This window comes from Kryptolebias marmoratus, linkage group LG14 (assembly GCF_001649575.2).
Source record: "Kryptolebias marmoratus isolate JLee-2015 linkage group LG14, ASM164957v2, whole genome shotgun sequence".
In the NCBI taxonomy this organism is placed as follows: Eukaryota; Metazoa; Chordata; class Actinopteri; order Cyprinodontiformes; family Rivulidae; genus Kryptolebias; species Kryptolebias marmoratus.
This window is the reverse complement of record NC_051443.1, coordinates 22,573,378-22,585,594: the sequence shown is the minus strand read 5'-3', so window position 1 is coordinate 22,585,594 and position 12,217 is coordinate 22,573,378. Positions and strand designations below refer to the sequence as shown.

Below are 12,217 nucleotides of genomic sequence, written 5' to 3'. Positions count from 1 at the left end.
AATGACTTCCATGCTGGATATGCAGTAAAAAAACAAACAAACAAAGAAACAAAACATCATTTTTTTTCAAAATATACATGACCGTACGACTTGTGTGTATTACTATTCTTTTTATTTTTATTTATTTGTTTATTTTTATTTTATTATGTGTTACTGAGAGCTGAAATTGTGCCATAAAATCAAAATGATGAGCTGAGTTCTTCGTGTCATTATGTGATTTACTGCCATAGTTTGTGTGTAAAAGAACGCTTTTGTCTATGAGGGGCCGTACAAGCCATAAATCATACTGCCACTCCCATATACATATATTTTATCTCTCACATACATATATTCTCCTCTCACATACATATATTTTATCTCTCACATACATATATTCTCCTTTCACATACATACATTTTATCTCTCACATACATATATTTTATCTCTCACATACATACATTTTATGTCTCACATACATACATTTTATCTCTCACATACATATATTCTCCTCTTACGCGCGTACATTCTCCTCTCACATATATACATTCTCTTCTCACATGCATACATTCTCCTCTTACATGCGTACATTCTCCTCTCACATGCATACATTCTCCTCTCACATACATACATTCTCCTCTCACATGCATACATTCTCCTCTCACATACATACATTCTCCTCTCACATGCATACATTCTCCTCTCACATACATACATTCTCCCCTCACATGCATATATTCTCCTCTTACATGCGTACATTCTCCTCTCACATGCATATATTCTCCTCTTACGCGCATACATTCTCCTCTCACATGCACATATTCTTCTCTTGCGCCCATACATTCTCCTCTCACATGCATACATTCTCCTCTCACATGCATACATTCTTCTCTCAGATACATATATACAGCATTTTCAATTAAATAATCGATGCATTGCGTGACACAGGAAGTTCTTACTCAAACAGGAAGTAACTCTTAAATCAGGAAATGCATTAATAATTATTCCATGGTATATTTCAACAGAATATTTATTTGCATGACTCCATAATGAAACTATTCAAATTGATCCTGTTTTATCATCTGTTGTTTTTCTATAATTTGGGAGTGAAGAGCATTGAAAATGACATTAGAATGTTTTTCAGAAGTATACTGGGATGTTTGGAACAAATGCAACAAGATTCTGCAGGTTCCTTTGTTCATGAGAGGCTCCAAAGAGAACTTCGTGATCATGTAAATATTTTATCTGGATTTCTGTCACAATCAAGAATCATCCTGGATTCAAGGAACAGAGAAGTAGCCAATACACTACAGTCTTTGCATGCAAGTCTGCAGATTGTGCTGGCAGCAACTGAATCAAATCAAAGGAGTAGATCTGAAAACAGAGAAGTCTTTTTGCCCCCAAGAGTCATGACAGGACACCAAGGCCGGCCTCCTTACAACATTTCAGAGGAGCAAATATCTCATTTACTATCTCTTGGAATGAACTGGCAAAATATTGCAATATGCTTAGGGGTAAGCAGTCGAACCCTCTATAGGCACAGAGATCGGCTTGGAATTCAACCACTGGCTTATACAGCAATCTCTGATGTCCAACTTAATAGATTTGTTGCAGAAATTCTTCAATCAACCACCAACGCAGGTGAAACGTATGTACATGGGAGCTTAAGGTCACGTGGATTACGCATTCAAAGATGGCGTGTTAGACAAAGTCTGCTAGAAATTGATCCTGTTGGTCGATGCTTTAGAAGACGCCATGCAATACGCCGACGGATTTACCATGTTTCAACGTCCAATCAATTATGGTGAGAAATTTGTAAAACAATTTTTTTACTACAAAACAAGTCTTCTACAGTACTGCTGATTAATATTTTCAGTTGTTGTTTTTATTGAACAAATTTGTTGTACTTCACAAACTTAAATAACCTTATTTGTTAAAAATAAAACAATTCAAATATGACAAATAATTTTTATTTTGTTTTATTAAATGATTGTGACATGTTTGGCTTTAGGTTTTTCAATTATGAGTTACCTTGGTTTCATTTTTTTCTTAGGCACATAGATGGAAACCACAAACTTGTGAGATGGAGAATGGTGTTCCATGGATGTGTAGACGGATTCAGCCGGACCATCATCTATCTTGCTTGTCTAGACAACAACAGAGCATCAAGTGTTTTGTCACTATTTATTAGTGGCGTTCATAACTTTGGAATACCATCCAGAGTAAGATGTGACCATGGACTAGAAAACACTGGAGTTGCTCGTTTCATGCTTTACAGGAGAGGATTAAACAGAAATAGTGTCATTACTGGCCGGTCAGTGCATAATCAGAGAATAGAGAGATTGTGGGCAGAGTTAAATAGAGTTGTGTCATTTCATTATATTCATCTTTTTAACTTCATGGAGGAGCATGGTGTATTAGATTCACTTAATGAATTGCATTTGTTTTGTCTTCATTACATCTTTCTGCCACGGATTCAGAGAGCTGCAACTGAATTTCAGAATCAGTGGAATAACCATGGACTTTCAACACAAGGAGGGCAAACCCCTCTTCAACTTTGGCAAAGGGGCATAGTCAACAATGTAGGAATACACAATCCAAGTATGAATGGTATTTGTGACATAGACAGTCACCATGGCTTTGATGACCACACACCAATTTGTCAGTTACATAGTCGTAATAATGTTGTTGTTCCATCTATTAATATTACCATCAGTGATCGTATTATGGATTCTCTTCAACAAACCTTTGATCCATTTGAAGATGATGGAAACTATGGTATAGATTTGTTTTGCAATTTTGTATGTTTCCTTGAAAGAAGGCATTCCTAAGACCGTTTCCATAAAGGGGATAAAGAATCACTCTTATGCCAAATATGGACAAGCCTAGAATTGTTCTTACCCATGGCAGATGTAGTTTAAAAATGATCTTCACTGTAATGTTTTTGATAGGAAATAAGACATTTCTCAAAACAGAAAATGGTGTAAAAGTAGTATCAACAAAAAATGGCATTTTTCAAGCTTTTTGTTTCCCTCAGCTTTTTGCATGCTACAACTTATATGTTGATGATTTCTTAGTTTATAAACTTCAACTCTTTGAGGTTTGATGGCCCCCTTAGAACCTGTAGTCGTCAGCTCTCTCCACAGAATCTCTATCAGAACTGAGTCAGAAGTTTGGATGGGCCACTCCAAAAAGTTTTTAATAAACATGTTAAAATAAGACTACTTTTAACCTAAATCTGCCTGTGGTATGAATCTTTTTTGGCTTAACTGTATATGTCCAACAAAATGTGAGTAATTCTATCAATAGTAAATGTCCACAAAATTTAACATTTTGCAGTTTAACTTTCAAAGTTCCTCATGGGTGTTCTTGTGGTTCTAATTTGTGTTTATTATTCATGCAGTAATTTTTTTTTTTCATTTTGCATATTGACTGTTATAAAAACAATAATGCACATGAAACCAAATTTTATTGAAGATTTTGGTTCTGGCTAACTCAGTAAACTGCATGAACTATCACTTGGTGTTACAACTTGTTTTGTAAGCTCTGAGATCCTGTGGAAAAAGAATTGACCAGCGTTTTGTCCTCAGACTGTGAGAATGAATCAAAGTCAAAAAAAGGAAAAATAAATAAGTAAAGCAAAACATCTAAATTTCTAGGAAATTATGAAAATAAAAAATAAGTGCTATATGGAAAAGTTAACAAATGTTAGAAACTATTGACAACAGATACAATTTTACAGTGAATGTATTGCAAATGAAAAACAATGCTTTGAAAAACACCTGAATACGGTACTCCTCTCAATAGGAAAGGGTCAAGTCCAGTCCTCAATATCTACCATCTTGTAACTTTTCGATGCAACTGTTCTCCAACACACCTGAATCAAATGGCTCTTTTAGCCCTGCAGAGGCCTGGTAATTAGCCTATGTTTGGTTCAGAGGTGTAGAAAAAGGGATGCAGTAGCTCTCAAGGACTGACCTGGGGCATCCCTGTCCTGGTTAAACACTGTCAATCCTAACCAGCTCAGTGACAATAACACTCATACATTGAAACATTCACAAATTTAAAGAAAAGGGGAAAAAAGATTTTCAACTTTAAGAACAGTGCGTAACATTTAGTACCTCTTTAGTGTGCAAACTTAAGAGTTAAAACAACTGTGGTGGAGACCAGAATATAAATTTGACAATACCAAAGCTATGGGTGTTGCCCAATGTAAAGTCCATATGTTTCTGAAGGTCAAGTATGCACACAAGGTCCTGACCAGGTGCTAAATGGCAGTTGATACTTTAAACATAATTTGTTAACAATGTGTACAAGTATATTTTTAAATCACCAGTACAGTAACAGAAACAATAACATCCAAAGGAATCTAACAATAAAAATAAAATAGAACTCCTGCTCTTTTCAAAAAATGTGTTCATTGGTAAATAAAAGGGAAAAAAAATTTCAACTTTTTTTAGATCAGTGCAAAAACATTTAGCATTTTTACTTTCATTACTTCTTTAGTGTGCAAACTTAGTGAGACAACTGTGATGGAGACCAGAAAATTTTTTTATTAGGCAATACCAAAACCATGGGTGTTGCCCAATGCAAAGTCCATATGTTCCTGAAAGTCTTTGTAGGATGTATGCAGGGGTAATTTCAAGCAATTAATGCAAGTGTTTGCTTTGGGGAACTTAGACGGGGTTCCAGAACCAGCCTCATGGTGAAGAAATTCAACTGACGGCTGAGGAGAGAAGCCAATTGCTGGAACAGTACTGGCTCCAGTGGCAAAGGCCAAAATCATTCCCAGTTTCTTTGTGCCCTCTTGATCTAAAGAACATACAATAGATGATAAATCAAGTAAACAATATATCTCATTATAAGAAAGACTTAAACAATTTATCAATTTACCCTCAGCATCTGAAAGGTAGTCTCTCCAGAATGGGATTACAATTTCCTCAGCATTTCTTTTGTTGCTGCCAACCGGTGACAAGTGGATTGTGAAGAGAGTGTCAATCAGGTCAGCTGTCAGGATTGAAGGAGACCAGCACAGAAGTGGTCGAAAACTCTCTGGGTGAGCTTGAATTTTGTCTAGCACTCCAAGTGTCCTCAGTCCATCCCGAAACCTTAAACAAAAAGGAAGACAAACTAAAAGTATTCTTGAATCACTTTTTATTATAAGTTCCAGATGAAGCTAAATAACTGTTTGCTTTAACATCAAATGTAACAGGTTTACATATGATAGCTATAATTATGAACTTTTTTTTAATGCTTCATAATTATCATCCAGTGTCATCTTGTATTTATCACTTTTACTTAAATCACAGACACTTCTGCTGCAAACTTCAAAAAACCTTTATAGAAAAATACAATTTTCTATGTTTATTCTTCCATATTAAGTTCAGGGAAAACACAAAACCTCCATACCATTTGATGCATTCAACAGGTAATTTAGTCCAGTTTATATTTAGTGGTTGTTTTTTCAGAATTTAGCTACTTAGAAATCTCAACCTACCTCTCAAAAGGTCCACGTACTCTGTGTATCACTTGGAACATTAGAATGTCATCCACAAGCCGATCCTTGTCTTCCAGTCTCTTCAGCTGTCTCAGACAGCCAGCATTAGCCAAATACTCTTCAAGGGGCTCTGTTGTTGTTAGCAAATCTTCAAAAGATTGGCTCTCTGTGATCTTGAAATACATAAAAGAAAAACATAAATAATTGCCATAGTCGCTTGTGTAAGTCTAATGCCACTTCCACACTGGATTGGCTTTAACCGGTTCTGCCCCAGTCCGCCCTGACCAGAATTGTCTGTTTTAGTATTATTCAGGTCCACAATACTGAGGAACAGACTGCAATAGTGAAACTCCAAACAAGGGTGGAACCAAACCATACATTAACTGGTTAGAGTGAGACTTGACATTGGAAAACCAACTTTATGTGTCTAGTCTAAGTACTATAATACACAACAAAGAGAAAGGTAAAAAAAAACACCTTTTTAATTTTCTCACGGAGGTGTCTATCAGCAACATCTTCCAGGACAGGCTTAACAAATTCTGGGCCATCAACAAGGCAAGAGTAGAGGGTTGGGGAGAGAAAACCAGCAGGGGGGCCACCATGTACAAGGCTTACTGCAATGGATCTGCCTGCAATGAAGTACTTGTCTTCTCTCATGGCTACAAAAAATAAGACAGTTTACTGAGCATCTCAAGAAAATTGACAAATACCCATGACATCACAAAGTTTTGTAAAACGTACTAATTAGTAGTCTGTCAAGAGTGTTAAATTCTTTAACAATCTTGACAATTGAATTGAATTGTTAATTTATTTAATTTCCCTCTGGGATAAATAAAGTATTTGTGAATTTAATTGAACTGAATTGAAAACATACATGTGCTATCAAGAGCCAAGTTCATTTTGCCCTCTTCTCCCTCAAACATTGAAGACTGAAGCAAAGCTTCCATTAGAAGCCTGAGAAATTCTCTTCTTGGGCCCCCCAGGTCAACAGCTTCTTCAGGTACTCCCATGTCATCAGAAAACTTCACATAGATGGTGTGACATGGATCGTATGTCCCACGTTTGAAACCTCTAATTGCTCCATCCAGCACTGTTGTTCGGTTAATATTGAACTTGCATTTCTTCTGATTATTGATTTTTATTGCAAGCTCTTGTAAAATCTCTGTTGCTGGCACAGAACATTCTGGGTTGCATCTGAAAGAAATTACATAGAAATAGGACATTTTATCAGGAAACAGGTACCAGTTAAAAAGACCTAACAATTTTTGACCACATACATTACTATGTCTTGAAGAAGTCTTTACTTACCATGTTTGATTGTATGGGAACTGTTGGAGGTATAAAACTAAATAACTGGATGAATCACTATTAGATGGACTGGAATAGCATTTAAAAAAAAATAAGAGTCGCATGAATGTTAACTGCATTAATAACTTTTGCAAAAACTTGACAAATTACATTGGTGTGAAAATGTATTTATGTTCTTACAGATTTTTCCTGTTACTTATTTTTCTTACACAAACATTTTAGATACAACAAATTTTAGAGGGGTGGTATTATGTTTTTTCCATGCACATAGTGGCATTTTATATCATAAATGTACAAAGATTGCAAAATGTCTTAGTGCACCTAAGACTACTTTTTAAATAAAGTATTTTGGCCAAATCCAATGTGTAAGACTATGTATAAAATATTATTCGAAACATGTTTTGATGGCAACTAAATTAAATACTTTTAATTAGCCAAGATGACGCGCTGTACTTAGACAAACCTTTCACTTTCCAGACTTGCTAGAATGGCCTGGTTCAATTCCTCATCATCAGAGGACAAATCAGATAGAGCAGCCACTACAGAAAGATAATTCTCATAGTTAGCTGACTGTTGATGTGTTGAGGTCGACTGTAGATGGGAAGCTGTGGGCAATCCCAGAGAGGGTAGGCTTGATCCGGTTCTGCATGCATCAGATGGGTCGAGTGACGATGACCCTTCAACAGATGAGGAAAAAGGGAGGCTGGAAGAAGACCCACTTCCTGGAGGGCATATAGGCAGTCAGTTAGAAGAGCTGTTTGCTGAAGTGCTGCTATAGGTGGATGAGATGCTTCTTTGATAACTCATGCCAGGAGTTTGACAAAATGACATCCCACAACTATGTGATGAAGCCAGAGGTTGAACTGCAAGAGTTCAACAGGAAGGGTCAGTTTGTGACCCTTCCTGTTTGATCCCTTGTCTAGCTGTGTTTGATCAATTTGAACTAGTGAACCTGACCTTTCTAAAGGATATTGTTGAACATATTAAGCCATCTGGTTCTCCATGTCTTGAAGAACTTCTATGTCTTGAAGATATTAAATCCTGGATGGTTTTAAATTTCTTTAATTTTAATGACAAGAAAACAGAAGTGATGGTATTTGATGTTAATTATCCCTTATTTATCTGGGCCCTTGACATTTTATTTGAAGCACACCATTTTAAATTTGGGTTTTAAAATAGACAGTGATCTAAAGTTAGATTACCAGGTTGGAGCAGTGGTCAAGTCTTGTTTTTATCATCTTAAGCAGCTGCAAGGATTAAGCAAATTCTTTTGAGTCAAGATTTTGAAACAGTAATTCATGCCTTTATTACAGCTCGGCTGGATTACTGTAATGTTCTTTACTTTGGAGTTAGCCAGTCTTCCCTCAGGCATCTCCAGTTAGTCCAGAATGCTGCTGCTCAGCTTTTAGCTGGAGTCGGGAGGAAGGAGCATATCACCCCCTTTTCTGGCTTCTCTACACTGGCTGCCTGTGCATTTTAGGATTCATTTTAAGATTCTGTTATTTGTTTTCAAAAGTCTACATGGTCTTGCCCCATTTTACCTCTCTGAGCTGCTTCACCCATATTCTCCCGCTTGCTGCCTCTGGTCAGCTGATCTGCTGCTCTTGGAGGTATTGAGGTCTAAATTTAAGCTTAGAGGAGATAGAGCTTTTAGTGTTGTCGCTCCCAAATTATGGAACGTTTTGCCGTTACATATTAGAAGTGCCCCTTCATTGTCCACTTTTAAATGTCGTGTTAAGACACACTTTTATTATTTGGCTTTTAACACATGTTGAGACTGTTGCTCTTACTTTCTGCTATTGTGTTTTATTGTTTTTGTCTTTTGTTGCTCATATTTTGGATGTTATTTTGATTCTTGTCTGTACAGCACTTTGTCGCAGCTACTGTTGTTTTAAAGTGCTTTGTAAATAAAGTAGTAGTAGTAGTAGTAGTAGTAGTAGTACCGTTTTGTGCATAGGCAGCCACTGTACTGGTGAAAGAGTCAGCAGATGAATCTACTCTTGGATGAGGTCTACTCTGGGATGAGGAGCGCAGTTGCCTTGTTGAACTGGTGCTTTCATCACAGTTGTTGTCGTCACTGCTGTAGCCTGACATGTCATCCTTGAAGAAGGAAGAAGAAGAAAGTTTAAAAATTTCAATTGAAAACAAACATCATAAGGACAACATTTTATTGCCTGTGCAGATTAGGCTTTATAGCTGACATTTATAACTAAATATAAGTATGACCCTACAGTAATGGACCAAACTAAAGTCATAACATTAGTAATGTACAAACAGGCATGCTAACTGTTTCTGAAAATGTTAAAAAAAGATACAACTTCTTCATCAAAGCATAAAGACCTAACATGACAAACGTCACTTGTAGCAAAGGTAATTCCATTTAATTTGTCTTTACATCACTACTATCCTTATCTTGTCAGCATTAAAAACCACTGGAATTCTCAAATGTTGCCTTGAAATATAACATACCAGAATCGGTCTTGATGGTCTTATGTAGAGGGCTTTTGATTTATATATTTTATGTATAAGATTGGCATCCAGTTCTTGCCCGGAACGCAGTTTGGGGGAAATTAATTTGCTGCCACAAGACATCAAACACTCCAAACTAAAAAAAAACAACAAAAACACAATGGTAAAAAAAATATTAAGATCCACTGTTTAAAGAAATCTTGTTTAATCGATATAGCTATTTGTAAAGTCAATATGCTTGTTGAAACCCCTTTCTTCAGTAACTACTCAGATTCTTGTAATATTACAAAAAGTGCTTACCTCACATCAACAGACAGTTTTTCACCAAACGCCTGTTTAATTTGTTCAATTACAGTGTTTTGGTCCCAAGATTTCTGGAATTCAAATCCATATAGTATGTGCCCCTTATCATGCAACTCTTGCTTTGTCCGGTGTTTTATGACAACACAACTTGATGGCTTCGGAAGCAGGATGATGTCTTTGTGGAAAGTATCATGATAATGTATTCTGGCCCTACAAAATGAAACAAACACTTTAAGTTAGCCACTTGATGTTTGACATGTCACCACATCTGAAGTAACTAAATCTGGTCATTTACTTTAGGATTTCTTCTGTTTAATTTTGCTCTAAAAACACTGACAGAGAGTAGAGGACGAAAAACTAAGATACACTCTTGATTAAAATATTACGACTAAGGAAGAGTTAATGCCCAGAATGATGCTGATGGCAACACAATAACAATAAGCGACTCTTTAATTTGTTCAAAGCTTATATATAAAGCACATTTACAGACGCGGTCATGATTTACAATCTAATAGTTAAATATTCTGAAATATTAATGCAGTGGAAAGTATAGTAAACAGACAACACTACGAACTCTATAGACTGCATTCAGAAGCTCATGAAAAATTTGCGGTAGCGGCAGCTTTAGTTTTGTCGATGGCTCATCGACTCCCCCCCTCCCCAAAACATTCTACCTTTGCTGCTGTTAAACCCTGTAAAATTACAGTGTACCACCATCTTGATTATCGTCATCTAATATCTCCCTGTGAAAATATGTGGGTTTTGAAAAATTAAAGAAGTTTTAGTTTCCAGCTAATTTTTGGTAAAGGCTACGCTTTAACCGCCTTGATAAATTTAAAACTCTCCTCAATCAAACGGAGTCAGCGGATGCGTGCAAATACACTCCCACACACGGTGCCGCAAAAATGCAGTAACTTATTTCTTACCTTTTCCTCGGTTGGGAGCTCCACTTTCCAAAGTGTCTCTGACTCTGATATCTTAATGACTGCTGCATCCCTGCAGTTTGGCCTGGTGTTTGGATTGACTGTCCGCCTGAGGCGTTGCTGGGTCTGAAAAGTTGACTCATTTCGTCTTCAATCGCGCTATGAGTGACATTAGAGGCAGACGAGCTTGCCCTTTGTTGCCCAAGAGATGAGGACAACGTTGTGACAGTTTCAGGAGATGATAAAATACTTCTTAAAACCCCAATGGCTTGCTGAAGGGCTCCTGGCTCATTTGGCCTCTCCATGTTGAATGGTATTCTGCGAATCGATGAACATGACCCTGTGTGATCTTAGCCAATCAGAGTTCACTAAATTTTCCAACTTCCGTTTCCACTAAACTCCTTCCGTTTCTACTATACTTTCTCTCACACACATACATACTTTCTCTCACACATACATACTTTCTCTCACACACCTTCATTAATTTTTATGTAAGAGATAAAATACATGTATATGAGAGATACAATAAATGAATATGGAAGATAAAATACATGTAAGTAAGAGCTAAAATATGTGAATATAAGACAAAATATACATGTATGTAAGAAATAAAATATGTGAACGTAAGATGTACATACATACATACATGTGAGACATAATATATATGTATATGAGAGGAGAATATATGTATGTGAGAGATAAAATGTATGTATGTGAGAGATAAAATATATGTATGTGAGAGATAAAATGTATGTATGTGAAAGGAGAATATATGTATGTGAGAGATAAAATATATGTATGTGAGAGGAGAATATATGTATGTGAGAGGAGAATATATGTATGTGAGAGGAGAATATATGTATGTGAGAGATAAAATATATGTATATGGGAGTGGCAGTATGATTTATGGCTTGTACGGCCCCTCATACAACATGACATGAGCCTCGCTTGTTCTGTCATTCATTGGACCAAATGGGCCTGTGTTCCCTGATCAAATGGACTATTAGTTTTCATCTCTTGCTTTGCTGCTTGTTTCATCTCAGATCTGCCATCCACACTAAGAAAGCATTGCACAATAGCACCTGCCTGCATGAAGCTCAATCATGCCATTTTCTTGTCATTCCATCTAAAGGTTATGGCTTTTCACAGATTCTGAATGTCACCTCAGTAATTCCACGAAAGCTTACTGATGAAACTGAAAAAAAAAACAAAAAAACGAACACTTCTTATTTCTGTTTCCTAACCCCTTCCACCCTTCTGTCAAGGTTCCTCACATGAACATAAACAACAAACATCCTTACAGAAGCTCTGATAAAGAAGATTATTAATATTTCCAACCAATTTTTTCTTGGGGTTGCCTCAGATTCACTCCCAGTTCACAACAATATTGACCAGGTCATTAATCACTTTCTGGATCTTGCTGCCTCGTCAACCTTACTCACTTTTCAGATAAATCAGTGCAGGTCAGCCTTTAATGAGGGGACTAATGCTAGTCTCCCACTGAACACCATTAACCTGTCTCTGTAAAAAGGACACAGGAAGGAGGCCATTGATTGGGCTTTAATCTCTCACTTGCAACTTCTTTTCTAGCAGTTGCCCTAATGAAACTCTTTGGTTTCCATTGGTTTTTCTATTAAGTCTGTTATCAAAACATATGCCTTGAGAGTCTTCATGGAACTCGTACTGTAATACAAAATGTGAAAAAATGTGGTCCGGTAATAAGAATACCAGTGACATTGAA

The 12,217-nt window shown here is 36.6% G+C and overlaps 2 protein-coding genes across 2 annotated transcripts; one reads left to right on the top strand and one right to left on the bottom strand.

Moving 5' to 3' along the window:
• The first annotated feature begins 506 nt into the window (after positions 1-506).
• Positions 507-3,576, top strand: LOC119617641. Its single transcript, XM_037979276.1, has 2 exons — positions 507-1,780; positions 2,030-3,576. Exons 1-2 carry the CDS (start codon positions 1,026-1,028, stop codon positions 2,805-2,807), a joined length of 1,533 nt encoding a protein of 510 aa, XP_037835204.1. The 5' UTR covers positions 507-1,025; the 3' UTR covers positions 2,808-3,576.
• Positions 3,577-3,705: 129 nt separating this feature from the next.
• Positions 3,706-11,148, bottom strand: LOC108241399. Its single transcript, XM_017425499.3, has 10 exons — positions 10,480-11,148; positions 9,551-9,763; positions 9,251-9,386; positions 8,725-8,881; positions 7,245-7,503; positions 6,348-6,667; positions 5,951-6,132; positions 5,474-5,646; positions 4,870-5,084; positions 3,706-4,788 (listed from the first exon to the last, which is right to left on the bottom strand). Exons 1-10 carry the CDS (start codon positions 10,779-10,781, stop codon positions 4,532-4,534), a joined length of 2,214 nt encoding a protein of 737 aa, XP_017280988.2. The 5' UTR covers positions 10,782-11,148; the 3' UTR covers positions 3,706-4,531.
• Between the last annotated feature and the right edge of the window lie 1,069 nt (positions 11,149-12,217).